The following is a 22,009-nucleotide window of genomic DNA, read 5'->3' as shown; positions in this document are numbered from 1 at the left end:
TGTTTGTTTAACAAGGAGCAGTTTCCCTTTCCCCTTACATAGGAAATGCACATTTGACTGTCTACAGGAGAGAAGGAAGCATTTAGAGTTGGTTTCTGATGGAAGCAGATTTGCCTTACCAGACAAGTAACCAAGTCCATGCCAATATATAATCTATATTTTAGGTCATAATCTACTCTATGCTACCAAGCTTTATCTTTGCTGACTACCCTGTGTTGCTGTGGGAAAATCTTGCTCCAAGGTGGTGCTTCTGCTCTGGAACAGGTTGTAACACATAGAATTGTCTGAACATCTCACACAAAGGAGGTGCATGAAATTAAATTCCCCTCAGACCATCTAAATTGGCAATAATGTCATGGGAATTTTTATCTTGGTGTTATATAAGCTAAACTGGCCAGCCAAATGAACAAAAGGCATGTCATACCAGGTGATGGGGTCTGTCTACAAATTGCCACCTGGAGTTCATTAAGGCATTCCTGCCTTGCAGCAGGACCTGCGGAGCTTTAATCACATTAAGAGAAGAAAATGTTGATATGTGGTGTGTTTTTCATTTGACTCAAGTACAGAGCACAAACTGCATTAGCAATTCTTCCCCATGGGGGCCTCAGTGAAAGAAAACTCGCACCCAGTTTTGATGCTCTAAGTACAAAATGGATACTAAAGAGTTGTTAAAAACCCACCACGAAGTCCCTTCCTGTTCCTTCATTCTCAGTTCAAGAACTATACTCAATAAATAACTGCACTTAATAGATGTTAAATTTGCTTGAACTTAACTGTCAAAATGTCTTCACAATTAATCAGATTTCTCACCCCAAACTATAATTTTCCATTAGTTGGGAACTTCAATTGATGATAAACTTATTCTATGTCGATTGGAAAATGGAAAAATCTATTATTCAAACAAGCAAAGTTTTATATATATGACTTTCTTGGCTTATAATATAAACATAGTAGATAATTTAACTAAAACATTATGTATGAAGCAGGGAGCATTAAGTATTTTTACAGTAATCTGATGCACTATTGTAGTAATTACCCTACTATTCAGTGAAACAGAATATTTTCTATTTTAACCCAGCATTCAAACCACATACATTTACATTCTTCTACAATCTTTTCTGTGTGATGAAATATACAGTGCTTGAAGCTGTTTTAAAAGATCAAAATGCTTGAATTAAGCCCAGAATTTCTCTTCCTGCATTTTTAAAGTACAAAGAAAATAGGGGTGGAAAGCTGCTGTGCAAACATTAAAAAGATGGGTCTATTCTCTATACCTGGAAGAGGAAAGACATTTATTTACATCAGATAGTCTCAGTTTGGTGGCTTCTTAAAATATGTACTGATATGTACTAAGCTGAAAATAACTCAGAAGAAATGCCAAATTCTACATATTCTTGAGCCTCTCTGTGCATCTATTTTATACTTCTGTAAGAGGGTAAACAACATCTGCAGTTAATGAAACAAATGATACGAGTGACCAGGTATCAAGGCAACTCCAGCACAAGCTGAGAGCAAATTCTCTCAGCTTTATTTGTGAGTCTCTGAATGGCCATTGTTTTTCTTAGAGCCCTTAAATTTGGCTAGAATCCATTAATATTCTAAGAATCTCAGGTTTCTCATAAATAAAATGGTAAACTTTTAGCCCTTATGGTCCAGACAAAAGCCTGAAAATGCAACTTGACTGCATTCTGAAGTTACCAAAGCCACAGAGGCGATAGAGGAAATAACAGGAAGTGCATATGTTATTTATTGCTTAATTTCATTATTTTTAGGCCAATGTAATGACTTTAGGTGGCCCAAATAACTGTTTTTGAAGCATATGGAGTATAAATAATAATAATTACATTTAGCCACCAAAATCTGCCTCTTGCAACTAAAGGTATATTTAAATACGAAAATGTTCAGGGATTTTTAAAATGAAAAACATCCCTTTAAAATATTGTTGAGTAGTAAATGATTGACAACTAAGAAATGCTAAAGAAATGCTATAGATTACAACAAAAACATTTTTCTTCAGGAATATTCTTTATTCTCATAATGATTATTAATTCCCTATTGATGATATTATGTAAATTAAACTTACATCTGGGAGTCTCATATCATGGCCAAAGTTCTTCAGATTGAAAAGAACACAAAAACAAAAACAAAGAAACCCCCCAAAAAAACATTCAGGGAAAATGAAGGCAAATTTGAGATCCCCAAGCACGCAGCTGGCTTATTTTCAGTTTGGGATTTCTTTAGGCACTGAATAAAAAACCAGATCTTTAGATTTCAGACTGGTTACAGAGCTTCCTACGGGTTTTAAAGGTGATGTCTGCCCATGACTAACAGGTCTCGACAACTTTTATTTACACTCACGGAAAGACTGATGAAGGAAGCATTAATTATGCTAAGATGTATAAAACAACTCAGCTGCTCTCAAAACCTCAACTTGTTTGGCTCTTCACATGGTGTGTGAGAAGCCCCAGGTTTGGTGCAGAAAGCACACAGGTGACCCGAGACTGGGGTGATTGTTGCTCTAGAACTGGAAAGATGATGTTTGATAACACCTTGCAAATCACTCTCTGCAAGTCTAATACCCAAAAAACCCCAATGTTTCCATCTGCATTTTTTCATCTGCTTTGCAGAGGGACCAGAGGAGACTGAATTACAAGTCTAGTCTGTGTGAGGATTAAAAAAAAGGTGCAAGTGACAAGCTCTGAAAGAGAGATTCGGACTTTGCTCAAATATTTGCTATAAAAGCTTCCAGTCTACTTAGAGCTTGCAGAATTTTCCCTCATTCAGAAAGAGTTAAGTACCAAGAAACGGGGGCAGGGAGTTCCGAGGATACAGAAATCCACAGGAATTTGTTTTAATAGCCACTGCTAGATGCATACATACTAGAGAAAATGTACCCAATATAATTTACATTACACTGGGTTATTCCAAACTCAGACAACATTTATTTCTTATAACGAAAGAGTTCATCTAATTGAAATGAGATTTGAACATAAAACTTAGCAGAAATGGATCAGCTCCTTTGAACTACACAATGGAAAAATAGTAGACAGTGAGATCATTAGCTAGTACATTGCAGTGAGCTGGAAACAGAAGAGATGTCTGGTTCCCTTAAAACTATTTATCGGCAGGTAATTTTTGGTCTGTTTGAAAGCCTTTGCCAAGGCAGCCAGAAGACCAGAGCTGATAGAAAGGAAAAATCACCTAACTAGCCCAGCAACATGGGGGCTTCTGAAGCTGCTTATTGACAATTGACAATTTCCCACATTTCCCAGGAGCATCACATAAGGAGAATGTCTAGACACAGTACCAGTGATACCACAGAAGTCTTAAAAACACAAACAAGATATTGTCTTTCAAACTTCTTCAAGTTTGAGTAATTTCTACTGCATAGCAAAAATTTTTAGATTACTGTGAACACCTATAGGACAATTCTGGGTCAGGGAATCTCACAAATTCATGAAAGGGTCAGAAGTCAACAACAGAGTTCATACTCAGCTCCCTCAGGAACAAAATTTAAGCTGAACACAAGATTCTGCTCATCAGTCATTTTGAAGTTCCTTCCAATGAAACTGCTGTGTTCAGTGCAGGCTCCTTAAATTATCATCAACCTGCACACTAAGTGCAAGTTTTTATGAGGATGCTTTTGCAAGGACAAACTCATCCTTGAAGATGCAGAATGCAAACATGCACATGTGCAAAGACTAGACTAGACATTATTTCACCCTACATATCTGATGATACTCTCAAAGTTAAAAAATCTTGGAGTTTAAGGACATTTTTCAATGTCTTTACCTCTGGCAAAGACATTGGCTAAAAAGCAGTAAAGTGGATTTAAGATGGCAAGAAAATGGTTGTATGTTACAAAACTCAGTTGAGATACCAGAACCACAAATTTAGAATTAATGAATGGTTTACTTCTGCTTTATAGCACAATGTCCTTATTTCTAAAAACATTTCTCTTATTAAAATATGAAACAGAGTCACTCAGCCACAATAGCTGTCACTACCATCTCATGCTTCTACAAACATACTTGCACTCTCTCCTCCCTAGCCAGTTATGATGCCCATTGCAGGTAGTGCAGGGAATGGGATGTTCCAGCTTTTGTGATCACAGGTGCTGTTACTCCTATGGATCAACCCCCTCAGTAAGCAGCAGTGTTAAATGATAAAGGAGGCACTATCTGTCACTTACCATGCTGCTGATCCCATTCTGGGGCATCCCTCCCAGCTTGTGTCTTCCAGCTTGGAGCTGGTGAGCAGCACAAAGGAGCTGTCTGTGAGCTCTATCTCTCTCCCCACTTCCAATTGTTTCTATTTCCCCTTTTTCTACATTTTTTATTTCTTCTATGGGTACAACTGTCTTCACTTCCCACTGATGTCAGCAGTCCTGTCATATATAGGTGTGTTCACAATTCCACTGCCTCCACTTAGCACTTCATAACTCACTTGTGTTCAGTCCCAAAGTACAGTAAGTAGTAGCAACACCAGCAGCCTTGTCTGGTAACATGTACTTAGGACGACAGGGAGATTCGATTACATCCAAGCAGGAATGTGCCTAACTACTTGCAGACAGATGTATGGCACAGAGCTCCCAGGCAGTGATACACTGCACCCAGACCCAAACCAGCTCCCGTTTGATCCTCATGCTGGCCAGGCTGCAAGCAAGTCTCCCTAATTACAGCTCTGTATTCCTACTGTTCTGCAGAGAATGGCAGCTTTCTGGAAGAAAAGGAGTAAACATAGGAATTTTTACTCTGAAACCGTACACTTTTGGTTCCTACGAAAAGGTGGATCATCTAAACATTTCCACCACTGATACATCAGACATACTGGTACCAGAGGGCCTGGTGGCTGACACTCCTGCAGCAGCAAGACTAAAGCAAGTTGCAGTATCAACTTCCTGCAGTATCAACCTTACTTTACCCAATAAGTGTTTGCTGAAGGAAAGCAAGTAATTTGCAATATTATATTGAGAACCAAAAATATGTTAAAGCTTGCAGCTGCAGGTTTTAATACAAATCAACACAGTTACTTTAAGGTAACGCTAACAGGAGATGCAACAATACCAAACAATGCCAAATTCTTACAACTCAGGATAAATTAAGAAAAAATAAGGTACCTCCAAGACATGTGGCTGAACATGGAGTGAACCCAATATATTCCCAGTCATAAATCACACTGCCATCTTCAGCACGAGGAAATTCTGGTGTATAGGGGACAGGATCACTATCACAGGATGCCTGGTGACAGACTCGTTCTGTTGGTGGCCTCTCATCCTCACATTCCTCCTCAGGCAGCTCAACCTCGGTCTGAGTAAAGGCGAGAAGGATCCGGCACTTCACGTCTCGCACCTGGACGCCACTGCCACACGTGGCACTGCATGGAGACCAGGGCTCAGGAATAAACCTGCAGATCATCACAGCACTGTCATTCATTCCATGTGATTGTGCCTGTGTGTGCACAGCTAAAACACAGCCAACACACATAAACGGGTGTTTATACACAGAGCAGAAAATACGTAACACTGACGCTTAAACAGAATGCAAAAAAGGAACTTAAGTCTCTCACTTGACTCTCACATTCCAGACCATTTACCAAAATTCACACAAGAAGATGTAGGAAAAGAGGAGAAAGAATAATGAGGAAAGGAAAAGCTGTATCCTTTTCTGAGGAAAAAGGAAAACACCTAAATCTTTTCTGTCTCCTCCAGCAAGGAGAAAAAGGAGAAACTCCAGGAAGATGCATCTGTACAATGTAAAATAACTCCCCAGATACACAGACTTGGGCATATGCCAAAAGTATATTTGCAAGCTGCTTAAATCTGAGAGGGCCTCACCTTATGTCATACTAATAATCAGCAACCAGAGAGAAGAGAAGCACTTTTCAAATAGAGCCATTTCCAGTGCACACCACTGCAGGCTCTTCAGATTCAATCTTGCAAGCAGCCTCATCTTCAATAAAGAGGTCTAACCAGTCTACAGTCCATCATTTTTATTAGAAAGCGTTTATGCCCCTGATGAACTACAATAAAATCTTGTTTTACAGGTCATGAATTTGTTATAATAGTCTATGACTTTGAGGGTCACATTAATATCTCATAGTCATTTTCCAAATGGCACTAGAGACAAGGGGTTGGATTTCATTAATAAAGTTATCCTGGGTGGCTCTGGGGTGTACTTTATAAGAAGTCAAATAGAGAATTTCCTAGAACTTTTTTCCCCATGAAAAGGCTGCAGTTGTTCTTTATTATGTGTCCAAATGTAGCTGATGATCAAAACACCAGTGGGAGATATAGGAGGATAATTTGACCAATGTTAAAAATTTATTTGGAAAGAAAGATCCAAATTAGGATTCAAGGATTTGGCCCTTATCTTGGATAACGAATTATCTTTCCCTTCCTGCAGGAAAGCTGCCCTTACAAACATAAGAACACTTGTGTAAGAAAAAAATCAGTATTTACACTCTGCATACACAGTAAGCACAGAAAAATGTCAACAGTGTGGTTTGATTCTGTGCACAGTTTATCATCTTGCCAATAATTTCTTGCCAGTATACACAGAGGGAGAATCAAATAGAAGAAAGGAGAACAGATGGCTGGATAACCTGTAAGGATACTCTAAGTCAGTCCTTGGGACAGTCACCCAGGCTGTGATGGGGACAGACCCCAAAAGTGACTTTTTCTGTGGAAAAGACTATTCCCATTTCCAACAGAGGTTAAAAGATTAACTGGTTATTCTTTAAGGATATGTTAATGAAATAGCTTTACAGCTCTGCTACTAAGCCCATCAACATTTCCTTGAGCTGTCTCGGAATTTTTGTTAGAGCTCACCGGGCCTAACCAGCCTTCAGGAAAAGGCATGTTATCCCAGCTCCTCCTGGCACCAAAAATTCCCAGTGCTCATACCTTCACAGGTCTGAGCACCTTCTAAAAAGGCCAGATTGATATTTATTGGAAGGCTGCTATCAAAGCAGTGCATGGCTGTGTCCCACAGTGATCAAATCTGAGCAAATGCCAGGTTAGGAATAAATTTGGTTAGGAAAAAATTCAGGTTAGGAACAGCCCAACAGCCCACGAATCAATGGCACAGCTGGTGAGGATCAACCAGATGCCTCTGGTATAAATTCTAATGACTATTCTGTGGCAAAAGCTGCAAAGGAAGGCTTTCTCTTACCCCAACAGATAGAATCAGATTAATCCTGGAACATCTCACAGTCTTTTCAAAGACAGCCACGCAAACTACCTAGGGTGGCAAAATCACCTTTATCCAATGAAATACTTCAGCATGAGCCTAACTTAAGCATATTAGCTGTGCTTTGAAGCCAACAGGATGACAATGTGTTCAGAGGGAAACTTGTACTTAAGTGCTTTATTGGATCAAGGCCAGTGTGCACAGGCTTAACAGAATGATTACTTTCTTCTCCTTCTTTAAAAGAAATAGGTCTATTTATACTTATGTACCTAATTGGAAAAATAAAATTGATGGACATTTATAGTTGAAAATAGTTGGTCTTCAAATTATACCTAAGTTTATAGTCTGAAAGTAATAACTTCTTTTGGTAAAAGCATGACAGCAGCATACCAGAAATTAGTGTTAGTTTTGTGTACTCTTAGTTGAGTGGATTTAAACATTCCAAAAATAATGTATTTCAAAAACATTATTTTGAAATCCTGTACAAATTAAAGGAAATTTTGAACCACAGCAAACATTTCACTCCGCAACCAACTGATTTATAAAGAAACTCAGAAAATCCTAAGCATTTTTGTCCTTGTCTTATAACAAGCCTATAGTAAAATTGAGCTTTTCATGTTGTATTTTTTCAGTGAAGTGCAAGATAAAAAATGAACACACCAAGTACTTTTTATTGTACCTTGGCATTTGCTAAACTAGTCATGTGACCGTGTACCTATTGAAATCCTAAACTATAAAACTTCTCCAAGGATGATCCTGTTCAAGTCACACTAAGTACCTTCAACAGATGCCAATGGAGACTGCTAATATGAAAGCAGAGCAAGGAACTGGCTGAACACAAAGAGCTGGTTTTTATGTGAATTTTGAGTTCAGGCAGATGGGGATTTTTTAATTTTTCCTTTATCTTGAACATGCAAAAGCAAAGCCTGTGACAGGTCATTAAAGCAACCTCCAGCAGCCTCAGATGTGAGGCATTTTGGCATTCACAGCATACACATGGGAATGCTTTGGACACAATACTTCCCTGAAGAAAACTTGATCTGCCTTCAGTAGGCACACACTCAGAGTCATCTCAGGTCAGAATTAAGGAGTATCAAAGTAGTTGTACTACAATGCTTTGTAGATCATCAGCAATTTATAATGGACAGGATAGTGGTAACTGGAAATTTGCTGAGCTCTCTAGGTTTATAGATGACACTCATCTTATTATTAAAAAAAAGAAAATAGAAAAATGCAAGTTTGAGCAGGTACAACTTTTTATGAACTTTTTTTACCCAGTCATTCTTCCCAATGCTACATTGAACTAAATTTCTCATATACCCATATGAGCAGGTATAAATAATGGAGACACTTCAGATGCAGTGGAGTCCATGCTGCAGTGTTATCAGTCTAGCAGTAATGGAAATGTGCATTCACCTGGCACATGCTGTAAAAGCAAGTATAGGATGACCTGAGAAATGAAGCAGTGACCTAAACTAATGGTGATTAAACTGGCACAGAGCAGTCCAACTCAACCAAATCAAATCTAAACTGAAAACTGAACTCAGTGCAGCCCTCTGCAGCTTACTGAAGATTTGGAAAACATGGTGTCTCTTAATTTTTTACTTTCCTCTTGACCATAGTTCTTGCTTTCAGTTAAGACAGGAACTGCCTAAATAATGAGAAAAAAAGGCTGCTCTAACAATATTTCCAGTCTAGTCCTAGTGCACCAAGGGTTCTGGATAAGTCTAAAGAAGCATCTACAATGTTGGCTCTTACTGAGCAGAACTTCCAAGGTGCTGGCACCCTACCCCTCCCTGAAGCACCACCCTTGCCTGCTCTGAACAGAGTCATACTGCTGGTTTTATCAGCCTCAAGGGCAATGTGTTGGACAAAATCACCAGCCCATTTTCAAAGAAAGAGCTGTGAGAAATGAGTAATTCTCTATCACCAAAGGCACAGTGGGGACATGTCTGTGAAAATTACTCCAGTGCAGTAAGTGGGAACCTTTATGAGAAACACTGCATTTCACATCACTTTTGAGTTCATATTGCTGAAAAAATATATCAGCTTTTGAAAGCATTTTAGTTTTTCCCTAAGCAATGACAGAGAAAGGCAGCTGAGGTGTCTATTTCTTTAACTTACAAGTAATAAAAAGGATGCAGAAACTTGCTGGAGCTTCTCTGCGAATCCCACTGTAACTAAGAAGGCTCGAGGGAAGAACATTTAAAATAATGATTGGTATCAACTGTCATCACATTCCACAACTGAAAACTAAAAAGGTCAGACATACATTTTTCTTGGCCTCACTTTAAGGACAGTCATTTTTTATTTTGCTAATAATAAAAAAAAGAAGCTTTTGAACATTCTCCCTCTATGTAAATTCAGGACACCAGCCGTGGTAGACCACAGCGGCAGAAGTATTTATCTTCCACAAGCTACTTTTGGCATATCCATCACTTGTGGGTTCTAAAACACAGCTGCATTTATTCTCTTATTCATTATCAACTAAAACATTACACAAAAGCATAGAGAGAAAGTTGTCATAAAAGGATGGACTAGAAGTTGAGACTTCATATTGTGGTTTAAATTTGGATGACAAGAGAACAACTAAAATTAGAAGTGATTGCATTTTACCAAGGAAATCATAAGTCTCCTGCTAGGCAGAGGTAGGCTGTGAGTTATCACTGTGCCATGCCTAAATTACAGAAAACAAAGTTAAACAGATCTGAACCGGAGGGAAATCTTGTTATAATTTATTCTGGGAGAAGGAAAAGGCCACAGTGGAATATTTGGGTCACAGCTAGCAAGGAAGAATAACTGCTGTCATTGTCAGGACAAGGCACAAGGCACCCCATGACAGTTTCTGGCTCAGCTGTTTCGTTCTACATCTCCTCTGAACCAGCAATGCTGTGTCCCTACCTGATTGCTCTGTCAGACTGATGCTGAAGGATTCTAAAAACCCAGAAACTGCATTAGCTCATGGTTGCCACAGCAGGAATTTGTAATGCTAGAGATAATTTTCTTTATGGCTTCATGCTGAATCCTCTCTAGAAGTGACCTCATATACCTTCATTCTGCTACCCTGACACTTTAAACACACATTTCATTGCATCATCCCCCTTTGACAATCACACTTTATTTTTATTATCTTTGCTACTACCCTGCCTAAATTCAGGGCCACTGATTTGGAGAGTGAAATAACCACTCACAGTAGGCTGACACTTAACTTGAGAGGCTAGAGCAGTGAAAAGTTTAAACTACAGTCACCATAACTATATAAACACCTGTTTGGCAAAGGTTTTCTTCTGTGAGTCATTGCAGGTGTAAAGATTTTATTACTCATGGTTACACCTGTTGCTGCATGTGTGCCAAAAATCGGGAATAGCTTGATGGAAGAAGAAAAACAAGCATAAGGTACATTCCGCTATCAGAGCAATATAAATCCAAAGTAACTTCATTAAGCTCATCTAAATTATTTCAAACTGACATTACTACAAATGAGTGCAGAATTCAACACAGTACAATAAAATACTGTTCAAAATCTTACCATATACAAAGCTAATACTTATTAGAAATTTAAATACTTTAATGCCTATATATTGAATATATTACACATATAAATAAATGTGTGTGTTTGTGCGTGTGTATGAAATATACACAGGGGATATAAGGAATTGTCTGGATGCCCTAACATACAAGGGTCAGGAACAAGCGTAGCTGGATTTAAGTTTTGCTTTCATCCCCAGGACTTGCAAGGCTTAACCTCATCAGTTTTTAAGAGGACTCACAAAATCCAGATGTTATTTCACACATATACACATGTAAAATAGCACAACTTACCCCCATAGATGCAGCTAAGCACAGAGATCAGCAGGTTTTTCTCACTTTATGCATTGGTGTCACCCCCCAAGGAAATCCTGGCAACCCTACAAAGTACCTCTTAAGTTTTAATACCACCACTACATTCTTGAGGTAGACAGCTACAACCAGGATAAAACTGAATTAACTTAATTTATTTCTGTCGAAGCATCTCCACATGCATTAATTAGGGCTTAATTGGGTTAAATCAAGATCCCTTTGAATTCCTGAATGATACAGGGGCACTGCAGTAGTGTAGCCCTGTATCATCCAGAACAGGAGCTCCAGAAGCAAAGTTACTGAGATGTAAAATTAGGAACAGCTCACCACAGGACTCATCTCCCATGGAGGGCCAACTGTCAAAGCAAACTGCATAGCAACAATCATTCCAGAGATCTGTAAAACACACTGGAAATGTTTCTTCACTGTAAAAGGCAGCATACTTACGTTGGCTCTTCTGAGACTGTGATGGTCTCTTCCATTTCATGGGCCTGTTTAAACCATGGCAATTTTGCTTCTACAGGACTTTTTTCTGGTAGAGGATAAAACCCCAAAACATTAGTAATTTCTTCAGAATCAAAGCAATATGTAGCTGTTAGCATTAATCACCTCAGAATTTCACAGTTTACATTGCTTATTGATCTAATGCTTTTGTAGCTATAGAGGATAAAAACACAAAATTTACTAGAAAACTTAATTATGCTGTTTGAGTTCCATTCTTTGTTTTAAATATGCAAAAATAGAGAAGGAAAAAGGAAAGTAGTTTGAGTAAAACTTAATGAGCTGCTGAGAACCATTGAGAATGTTGACACTAGGACAACACATTTAATTTAAAGCAAATAAGAACATCCTAGGTGATACACATCGAGTTTCACTCCCATTTCAAGTATTATTGAACAACTTCTCGTCTCTGTGTTAAGCTCATTAACTCTGGTTTTCCCAATTTGACCAGACTATATAGATTTAGTTGGCACGTTCACCTCACGACAGTCTGGCCACATTATCAGCAAAAAATATCAGCAGGGCACTTCTCCTAGCACCAGTAATTAAAGTGCTTGTTTCTGCCAAAACTAAAAAAAAAAAAAAAAAAATCCTAGTAAATTCCAGCTTCTGGCATTTCTGAAAAAAACGGTTACCAGGGGCTTTTAATTCTCTGGACAAAAACGTAAAACAATAACAGGCGCAGACAAAACTCCAGTTACCTTTTGGCTTGTAGCAGGGTATTGGCACGATGCACTCCTCCTTGATGTGCAGTTTGAGCTGCGGGTTGCAGCCCCCGACGTGCTGCCCGCGGTGGTCGATGCAGAGCACGACGCGGTAGCGCAGCCCCCGGCCGCAGGTCACCGTGCACTGCGGGACAGAAAGCGCTCAGCCCGCTGCCCTGCCTCGGGTGGCGTCATGGGGTTTGTGTCCCCAGTCCTGTGTTCTGCTAGGTTTGATATTGTGTTCTGTGCTCTCAGAGCTGACTCTGAAAGGCAAAGCAGCTCAGCCTGCTGCCCTGGCCTCGGGCGGCGTTATGGTGTTGGTACCCCAAATCATGTGTTCTGGTATGTTTGATATTGTGTTCTGTGCTCTCAGAGCTGACTCTGAAAGTGAAGGTTTGTTCTGTCTTGTTATCAGCCGGCTCACCTCCCCATCATGGTCTGCTATCTAGAAGAGGCAAGTGCTTGCTTTGCTTGGCTTGATGGCTTTTCCTTGCTTGCTTGCTCTTGCTTCTGCTTGTTAGTCAGTTGAGCTAAGCAGCCCAATTTTTTTTCCCTGGACTTTTTTTTTTTTTTTCTCCCTTTACCTTTCCTGAATATCACTCCAACCTCCTCTGCACTGGGACCTGGGAAACACTGAGGAACACCAAGAGTCTGCATTTTCTGATCTGCAGTAGCCATACCCAGTGCCAGAGAGTAATCCCCAGCACCCAGACCCGGGCCATCATTCCCAGGAGAGACTTTCTGGATTTGTCATCTCTTCAGAGTGGTGAAGGAGTTTTTTTTGTCATCTGGTATTGCTTATTTTTTGGTGCTGGGGAGTGTTTTGTTTGTTAAATAAACAGGGTTTTTTCCCACTCCTCTCCAAGAAAGTTCTTCCCGAACCAGGTGTGTGTTGGGGAGGGGCCGTGGGGGTTTGTTTTCTGGGGGCTCCTTCCACAGGTTTTCTCCCAAATTTGCCCTAAACCAGGACATGCTCCCAGGGCTGCCCTTGCACACACTGCTCAGAAGGATGCTACGAGCAGCAGTGAGGGGTTCGCTGAAGTTTTCCCACAGAGATGTAAGAATTTGCCCCTGCATTGCTAGGTGAATAAGCGAAAGGTTGATGCTGGGGAATAAAAGGCTAAGTTTTGGGAATGCAAGTGATTTCTTGGGGTTCTGTGACGCTTATCTGATTGGCAGCAGGCTGAAATAAAAGTGGCTATATGCACTGAGAATGCACTCTCTCACAGTGGTGATTTTCAGTCAAGGCTGGGTGAGGGGAGCTGTGTTTTCTACACTCTCGTGTCACTGATGTCATCTGGATGAACTAAGGAATTACAGGAGTGCTGACCTGACCATATCAGGTAACTACAGCCAGGACAAGATGGCTTAGGCTATTGTTACTGTAATGAAAGGTAAGAATGCTGGAAAATCACCCTTGCAGACTTGCCAGCCCCTGAGACAGACATGCCTTTAACTATTACAGCCAGTGAAATACTACATTTATCAAGAGCTGAGACATAAATGACCTGACTACAAGGGGGCCTGACCTCTAACTTCTCCTCCATGCAAAGCAGGAATTCAAGAGGCACAAGGAATTTTACTTTTGCGTTTTGCAAAAGACACAGCAACGTTTTGATTATCAGGCAGAACTGCTGAGAGCAAACTTTTTCAGCACTATTGATTATCTTTCAGGGCTATACTTTTCTAATAGTCCTGTGCTAACAAATACATGGTAACACAAGACCAGAGGCTTTCTTTAGAAAACAAGACTGAAGGTCCAAATTACTTCTCAACTTACTTGAGACCACTCCATTGCCACCCATTTTGGACAATCAAACAGATTGCAGGTCTGAATGACTTTGGGCTTTGGTGCATACATGCATTTCCATTCCTCCACTTGCAATATCTCTCCATGGATGGTCTCCTCTACACACACAAAACTTCTCCTCTGAATACCACCTCCACAGGAAACTGAACATGCAGTCCACGGGTTATGTTCCCACCTGGAAAATAAAACCAAAAAACTCATAAGTCTCATTCTTATTCCACTAACATCTATTAAAAATGCAAAATATTGAGTCCAGCCTTAGTGTAAATTAAAGTTTACTGGTAGTTTGGTTGCTGGATTCCTTGTTATACAAATACATTGACTAGGAGCCCTACCTTGCATTATTCAAGGCTTAAGTTCATGTGCAAAATCAGAAGTAGAACTGCAAATGTAAGTATATTTCAACTTTTATTCTCATATATAAGTTAGAAACTGAATATACTGAGTTTGATTACTGGAATAAATTTACTTTCAAATAGTCTAAATCATCTAAACTGAATACTTTTGACAATTAATTTGCATGATCACATAGACATTTATTACCATTGTCAGACACCAAGAAGCCCCTGTATTTAAGATCCTATGAAGTCTGAAAGGCAAAGACAAATCTGGCTGCCCTGACTGAGGGTGTTGTTACTTACAGGCTCATCGCTGCTCACATCATTCAGAATACCCTTAAAAATCTGTTCCTGAAGCAATTTTTATGTGATTTCTAATACTTTGGGACAACCCAGCCATTTCATACCAAACTGCCTTCATCCATAAGGCCTGCAATTAAATTAAATTGTGGCAGGTACCATCTGGCTGGTCATGACTGCAGTTTTGCAAGAGTTTCCCATCCTCATTAAAATGCCATCGAATGACCTTGTATTCACACTTTCCAGCTTGCTTCAAGCAAAAGCTGCTGCTCATCCATCTCAGCTGCTTTGGCTAACTCAGCTGATTGCTCCTGCAGCAGGGCAATGCACAGATTAAGGAAAATTTAGGATTAGAAAAGCCTGTGAATCAGCAGAGCTCTGGGGTAGTAGACTCCAACAGAGAGATGATAAACAATCTGCTGGGAAGAAATATCTTCAAAATAGACATCTATTCACAATCTTAGACCTAACTACAATAAAGATGGAAAACGTTGCACCATCTGAAGTGAGAATGACATGGATGTTTTTAAGCTACAAACTGAGTTTCACCTATTAGCATGAATGCATATTTAAGCAATTACCTGTCAAAAACCCCTGACTTCAATGATGTCCTGCTCTTGTCACATTTAAACATAACAAGCTTCTATCAAAGTGTTTGCCTGCAGGTTCCAATGACGCCCCCCCCCCCCCCCCCCACACACACTATCTCCTTACCCTTTACCTCCTATCTGTTGCTTTCTTTCCATCACCCTCCAGAATCAAAGCCAAGCCCTTGGAAATGATTGAGTCCTACAGTACATCTTAAGGCTCACCAATAAGGTTAGTTAAACCTTATCTCTGTTACTATAGAGGCTCAGGAAGGATCATGAAAAGAACTGTATCTGTTCTGAACAATGGACTTAGCAAGGACTACAATATCCCACCAAAATCAATTAATCAAGAGTAATCAACATGGCTATCAAAAAGGAAGTCATACTATCAGACTCAATGAAGCAAAGGCCAATAAATCAAAGGTAAATTTAAGCAATTTACTTTTATGATGCAGCAGGCAAACCAAGGACACTTCTTATTTTAGGAAATTCATTAAGCTGCCTACAAAAACATATTAATCATGCTTAAGGTCAACAGAAGGATGAGTATGAAACACAGAGCAAGCCTTGAATGGAATATATACTCAAAAGCATTCTGAATAAATCTGTGTGCTGAGATCCTGACATCATATAACAATAACAAAATGCATTTGAAGAGCAAGAGTTATACCCTTCTTTGACTTAAATGAATGGCCAGTGTTAACTAACTTTCTTTTAAAAAATTAGGAGCTAAAGAGCAATTAACTATTTAATGAATTAGCAGCTCATGGATTTATAGATGTAAGGCTCGCTGTGCTGTATGTAATATAAGGCTTGCAAGTGTTTATAGCGTGAAATTTTATAGTTGTTTTTCTTTATCTCATCAGTTTCAAACACACTCCAGATCCTACACTCCCACAAGCATTTTCAAGATGGAGTGAGGTCCATGGCTACTGGGGAAAAGGGGGGTCTTGGGCAAGCAGTCAAGGAGATACTTTCCAGAACCCACAGCTGTCAAGGGATCCTCAACAGTCCAACAAGTCTGAAATAAATGGAGGCATTCCAAAAGCTTTAAAAGAAAATTTTCATCCTGGGAAATTTTTCTATTTATTTCAAAAGAATTCTCCATCTGTAAAAATATTTCAGTGGGGCATTTACAACTCTAGCCACAGGAGAACTCTTTCAAGATCTTGTGGTGTGCACCACGACTTTCCCACAACTTCCTAGTGTGAATGGGAAAGCAGGGGTGCACAGCACAGGACTGCAAGGCAGCCTCCACATGGCCTGGTGTTATGGAGGAGGTGTGAGGTGGGACTGCTGCTGGAGGTGAAGCAGTCTGCACAGCTTTGCTCCACTATGTATCCTGGACTTTGGTTTTCTGCCCGCTTTGCAAGAACCATCCTGGGTCAGCACGCAAGAAACAAGTAAGAGAAGAGAAGAAAGAAGAGCCAGCACAGGGTAATGCATTTCAGCTCCTTCCCAGGCAGCAGCACAGACAAATCCTGCTGCACTGAAGCAGCACTGGCATCCACACTGGACCAGAGTCAAACTTTCAGCTGCTGTTTTCTTTCAGCAATTCTTGCAAGAAGAGGTTTCTATGTCTCTGTGGTGTTTCCTTAGGAGTCCTCCCAGTACAGCACAGCCCATTTCCCCTCTCCTTCCTGCTGGCACCAGCTCTGAGCCCTGCTTGGCTGCCTGCTATTTTACAGTCCTTCCTCTGAAGCATCACCCAAGGAAGACCACGATGCTTTCTGACAGAGCACACCGAGGTGCTGAAACGAGGCAGGCCTTGGTCTGTAGTTCTTAGTGTTTGAAATAAAAGATCCTGCCCACAGCTTTATCACAGACATAATCTATCTCACCACAGTGCCATGCAAACGTGCTGAGCACAGTAAAGCGCAGAAAGGGGGATTAAATTTCTCTTCCAAATGGTCTCCTAGCCCTAGATGGTTCAGAAGATGAAATACTCCTGTAAATACATTAAGCTGAGTTCCAGGAGAGATCTGAAGTACAAAGGCATTGGCAGAAGAAATGGCAAGGGAGAGACACAGAATACAATTAGAGAACTCTAAAGGATAAAGCTATAGAGGAAAAAAAAATCCCCATCTATGTATGAAGGCCAAAGTACATCACAGGACAGCAGATCCACAAGGACAAATTGCTACAGAAATAAACTATTACATTTATATCAGCTGTAATCGGTAGCTCCTCTAAGCTGTGCAAGTCTATGATTTCATTCTTATTACTTCATATCTTTACTTCTTTAGAAAAATACACATTATTCATTGCATGACATAATAAAGCAGAGGTCCAACTCAGATAAATATGCAACTAACTCAACTATAATTCTTTACATTAAAAGCAAATGTGACTCAATACTGTTTAATCCTAACATTCTTTATAAAACATCTAAGAGTTCCTGAGAAGTTTTAAATCCTTGTAATTGATTCAGGTGTTAAAAAGAAAAAAAAAAGTAACAAACTGTTCTCTGATGCCCTAATTTAAGGAAACAGATATTTCAACAATTTGGTATCTTGAAAGTGACATGTGATCTTTGATGTGAATAAATAGACTGTAGATCTAAAGAGAAGAAGGATCAGACCTCTCAAGAGAAAAAGAATTTCCAGAATCCAGTACGTAGTGAGATCTGTTCTATAAGAGCCCATCCACTATCAAAAGAAAAACCTTTCAAGACATACGTGCAGTTTAATGATGCTCTTCTCAGCACTACAGCCAGAGAAGGCCGAGGGGGACAACTGTTTATTTTAAAGACTTCACATTGGTATTTTCAAGAAGAGCATATTAACCTCTGACTGTTAAGCTAATCATCCAGAGCACACTAAAATAAATCACAAGATTCAGAGATGTTTACAGGACTCTTGTAAACTTATCCTCCTGTATAGAAAAAAAAAAATCAAAATATGTTCCATTATCTAAGTACTGAAGCAGTATATTTACAGTGAAATTGTGCTAAAGCTGACACATATGCTATCCTGGTTATACATACCGAGGAAGTGGCTGGAAGTGATCATAGGGCATGATTTCTTTAAATCCATCACTGTCAAAAAAAATAAATATTGCATCATTATTTCTCATACCCAAGATTGTACATCAAGTACATACTTTTATGTGATCATGCTTGAGGTAAGCAAGCCCCAATGTGAAAAGCAGGAATCTTACTTCATTACCCATGAGCCTTATAGCAAACCTTATGACTTGTATAATCTTACCTTTTCTGCATGGATAAAGAACTATTCACCATACAGCTTCTCTATTTCATACCACCATTAAATATTAAATGAGCAAGCCTCCAGCAGAGAAATTTATTATCAGTGACCCTTTAGGTCTGTGTTACTTCATTAACAAAAAAATATTCACATACTTCTATATGTAACAAAGACTCCTGAGGGACATGAGTGTCAGTGAGATAAATACATCACAGAATTCATCTTAGATGGGTTCTGAATGCTGCTTAGGACCCTTCTAGAGCTGTTTATTTGAACTGCATAGCATAGAGCAGGCATAAAGCCTTACTTCCAATGCTAGGAAACATGGTATTATATCCAGTAGTACTTTCCTTTTCCTGGCTGTATAAACTAAATTTGCAAAGTAAAATATAATTACACCCTTTCTTTCCCCTAATTTTCCAATTCCAGCTTTGGAACATTTGGCACCCATTGCCATCAAGCATTACTGAAGTCTTTCTGCTTCATAGAGTGATCAACTCTCCAGGAAAAGCTCTTGAAAATCTCCACATCTATAACTGTTAGAGGTCACTATCAACGATTATGTTCAACAGGAATGAAAGGAAATGGACAGTTTAGCTATAGGAAATGAAATCCATTGAGAGTGTTTCCTTTTCTTGCATATAACTCTAGCTCAGCCAGCTGGCATATTAATGTGAGGTTCTGGGACTTGATACTGTGATGTTATTTTAAGATTCTTTAGCACAGCCAGGAAACCTCACCAGACAATCCAAAAGTTAGTTTGAAATACTGTAGTGCAATTCAATACAATTTATGTGTACTGTAGCCTTTACAATTTGGCACTAATATCCTGTGGCGTTTGTACCAAAGGATATTTACGTGGAATGATTATTTTTAATGCCTAGTTTTAAAAAACCCAAACAAATAGACCCAAACTTGAATTATTAAATTGTCAACACTACAGTACCAATGAAGAATCAAACTTTTATGGTAGGCAAATGAATAAACCAAGTTAAACCATATGTAAAACTTGCACTGACTGGAGCTTCTGTCTGGCTGTTGAGATGTTCTGAATGGCAGCATCAATAAATCCAAAAGTAGGCAAACCCTCTGTCCTCCTCACACAACCTCACAAGATCCTCACACTAGTTCTGTGCTACTCAGCAACAGACAAAGCAGAATTAGCCCTTTAGCAAACTGATGTTTACAATATCTCCGTATAAGCAAAATCTTAAATTCTGCAACACTGAAGAAGTGCCACACATCTTCTGGCAGAGGTATCAGCCTTTAACACACACAATAACCAACCAAGAGTAAGTAGCCTTCAAGATAAAAATAATTGAAATTAAGTAAATACAGCTCCTTCTTCCTTAGTAGCTGTCTGTGTCACACACAAACTTATTTGCCATACAGACCTGGAAGGGCAGGGATCCATGTTGCATTCTTTCAGCTTGGGCTTTGGTTTCTTGTTTTCTGGATGATAATGACAGTAGTGGTCAGGAACAACACGCTTCAGACGTATGTCCACACACTCAGCTGAATTGAGCTGATAACCTAGGGTAGAAGCAAAGTCAAAATTTATTAACTGAGATAAAGTAAAACAGCCTTTTCTCCCCATGGAATTATTTTTCTGTCTTACCCTTTTTTGGTTTGGTTTTAAACAAGGAAACAGGAAATGCACAATCAGACCTTCATTTAAGACAATTCAGCACAGCAACTATATTAACCTGTCTTACCACTAAATAACCTCCAGCTCTTTATTATTTTAATATTCTAATTGTAGAGGCACACATATTTCCTTCTGATGCAGGAATACCTGTACTGCACCAGCTCACCTGTCAGAAAGCAAAGCTATGAAGCCATATGGCTCTAGCACATGTTCCACAATGTATAACTGCCCTCCTCCAAGGAGGAGTTACCAGAATGTTGGAGAGCTATATTAAACAGTCATTCATGCTAAAAGAAATAAATATTTGAGAGAGAAAGCCAGAGGAATTGAAGATGGGATCCAAAAACATTGCTAAGGAACTGCAGAAAACCAAGAAATAGATTCAAGAACATTCCGAGTTGAAGAGCCAACAAAAGACTTGAACTAACTACTCGGTGAAAAACAAATAATAAAATACGTGTGGAGACTGGTTGCAAGAAGGGATCTGTGTTTTATAAACCACTAGGTTATTTTTTGGCTAAGAAAAAAAGACTCATTCAAAAAAGCTTACTTGGACTTAAACTGAGGAGAGGAGCATGTTCTGGTATGTGCAAAGAAAAAAAATCTTAGACCACAAGAATTAAAATCAGACCGAATCAACAAACTAACAGCACAAGTCCCTGTGCCTACTGAAAATGTTAAGTATCATGTATCAGTGGCTTCAGCTGTGTGTCTCTTGGCTGATCCAAAGTGTCATCATGCATGACAGTGACAATCATAAAGAACTAAGCAGTTCCAGTGCTCACAGCATCTACATTTCATTTCTTGTAAGTACTGAAAGGACACAGAAGAAATGTCACTTGCAAACAAGAGAAACAAGTTTTAAACACACTTGTTCATTCAAGCTTGACTGTGCTCTCTGAGATGCCCCTTCCAATACATGGAGATTACAAAATTAAAGACAGAAGCAGCATCCAAGTGAGGAATGGCAATGCTCTAATTCCAAATCTCTGTTGTGAGGAACATTTTCTTTTACTGCCAGTACCAGATGCCAAACAGACAATGTGGACACTAAATCCACTCTAAGATAAGTTAAAGCCAGGAATCTGCAATACAACTTCCCTGCATGCTGTTCTTGACAATACTACTGTCATGACTGAGCAGCTCAGTTTTTGCGCTTCTTCAGTTCCTGTCCTCCCTGAGGACTGCCAAGCCCCTCTGGTAAAGGTACCAGTTTTATATTATAGGCAAGCAGCCACAGGGAGGGCTTTGAACACCCTGGATGGTTTCAAAGAGATTGACATGTAGCTATAATTTTCAAGCCATAACAGCAGTCTGAATAAGGCTGGATTTGAGCCAATACCTTTGAAGGTAAATATGTCCCTTGAGCTATCCAGTGTTTACATGCAGTCCTCAAAAGTAACTGTGATGCTTTATACTTCTTCCCTTGTCAGACAAGTTAAGGAAAAAAACGTTATAAACACAGTGTGATGGAATCATCAGAGGATATGCATTGCCACTCACAGCTCCAGCAAGGATCACTCTTCATGAGGCCAAGTGTCTTGTAAGATACAGTAGTTTCCTGTGGGACTACATATCAGACACATATATTGTCTGCATTTCAGATCACAGGGAGGTGCAAATGCCAAAATGGATGGTCCTTCAAAAGATCCCCAGACTCTGCCTGTACTTTAAACATCTCTCACTCTCTTTATTCATGCCCCAAGTAACTATTTAAACCACATTTGCACTCTCCAGAAAATCCCTGTATCGATATCACCAGCATCCTGGTCTGTTTTCCAGGTGACCTGGGAAATGCTGGCTGAAGGGAAACTGCTATCTGCAGTGTCAAACACTCCTCCTGCCATGAGCTCACACTTTTTTTGCAGAACCAGACATGACA

At 39.5% G+C, this 22,009-nt stretch overlaps 1 protein-coding gene across 1 annotated transcript in view; it reads right to left on the bottom strand.

Moving 5' to 3' along the window:
- Nucleotides 1–11,473: 11,473 nt before the first annotated feature.
- The window catches only part of LOC110474276 (ADAMTS-like protein 3), a 130,371-nt gene continuing 119,835 nt past the window's right edge, over nt 11,474–22,009 (bottom strand). The window contains exons 11-15 of the mRNA XM_021537576.3: nt 19,874–20,012; nt 18,260–18,310; nt 14,016–14,220; nt 12,233–12,380; nt 11,474–11,562 (exon numbers count right to left, since the gene is read on the bottom strand). Coding sequence (XP_021393251.3) covers nt 11,474–11,562; nt 12,233–12,380; nt 14,016–14,220; nt 18,260–18,310; nt 19,874–20,012 — 632 coding nt within the window. The remainder of the gene's footprint in view (nt 11,563–12,232; nt 12,381–14,015; nt 14,221–18,259; nt 18,311–19,873; nt 20,013–22,009) is intronic.

Source organism: Lonchura striata, chromosome 11 (assembly GCF_046129695.1).
Source record: "Lonchura striata isolate bLonStr1 chromosome 11, bLonStr1.mat, whole genome shotgun sequence".
Classification (NCBI taxonomy): domain Eukaryota; kingdom Metazoa; phylum Chordata; class Aves; order Passeriformes; family Estrildidae; genus Lonchura; species Lonchura striata.
This window is presented reverse-complemented; position numbering and strand designations above follow the sequence as displayed.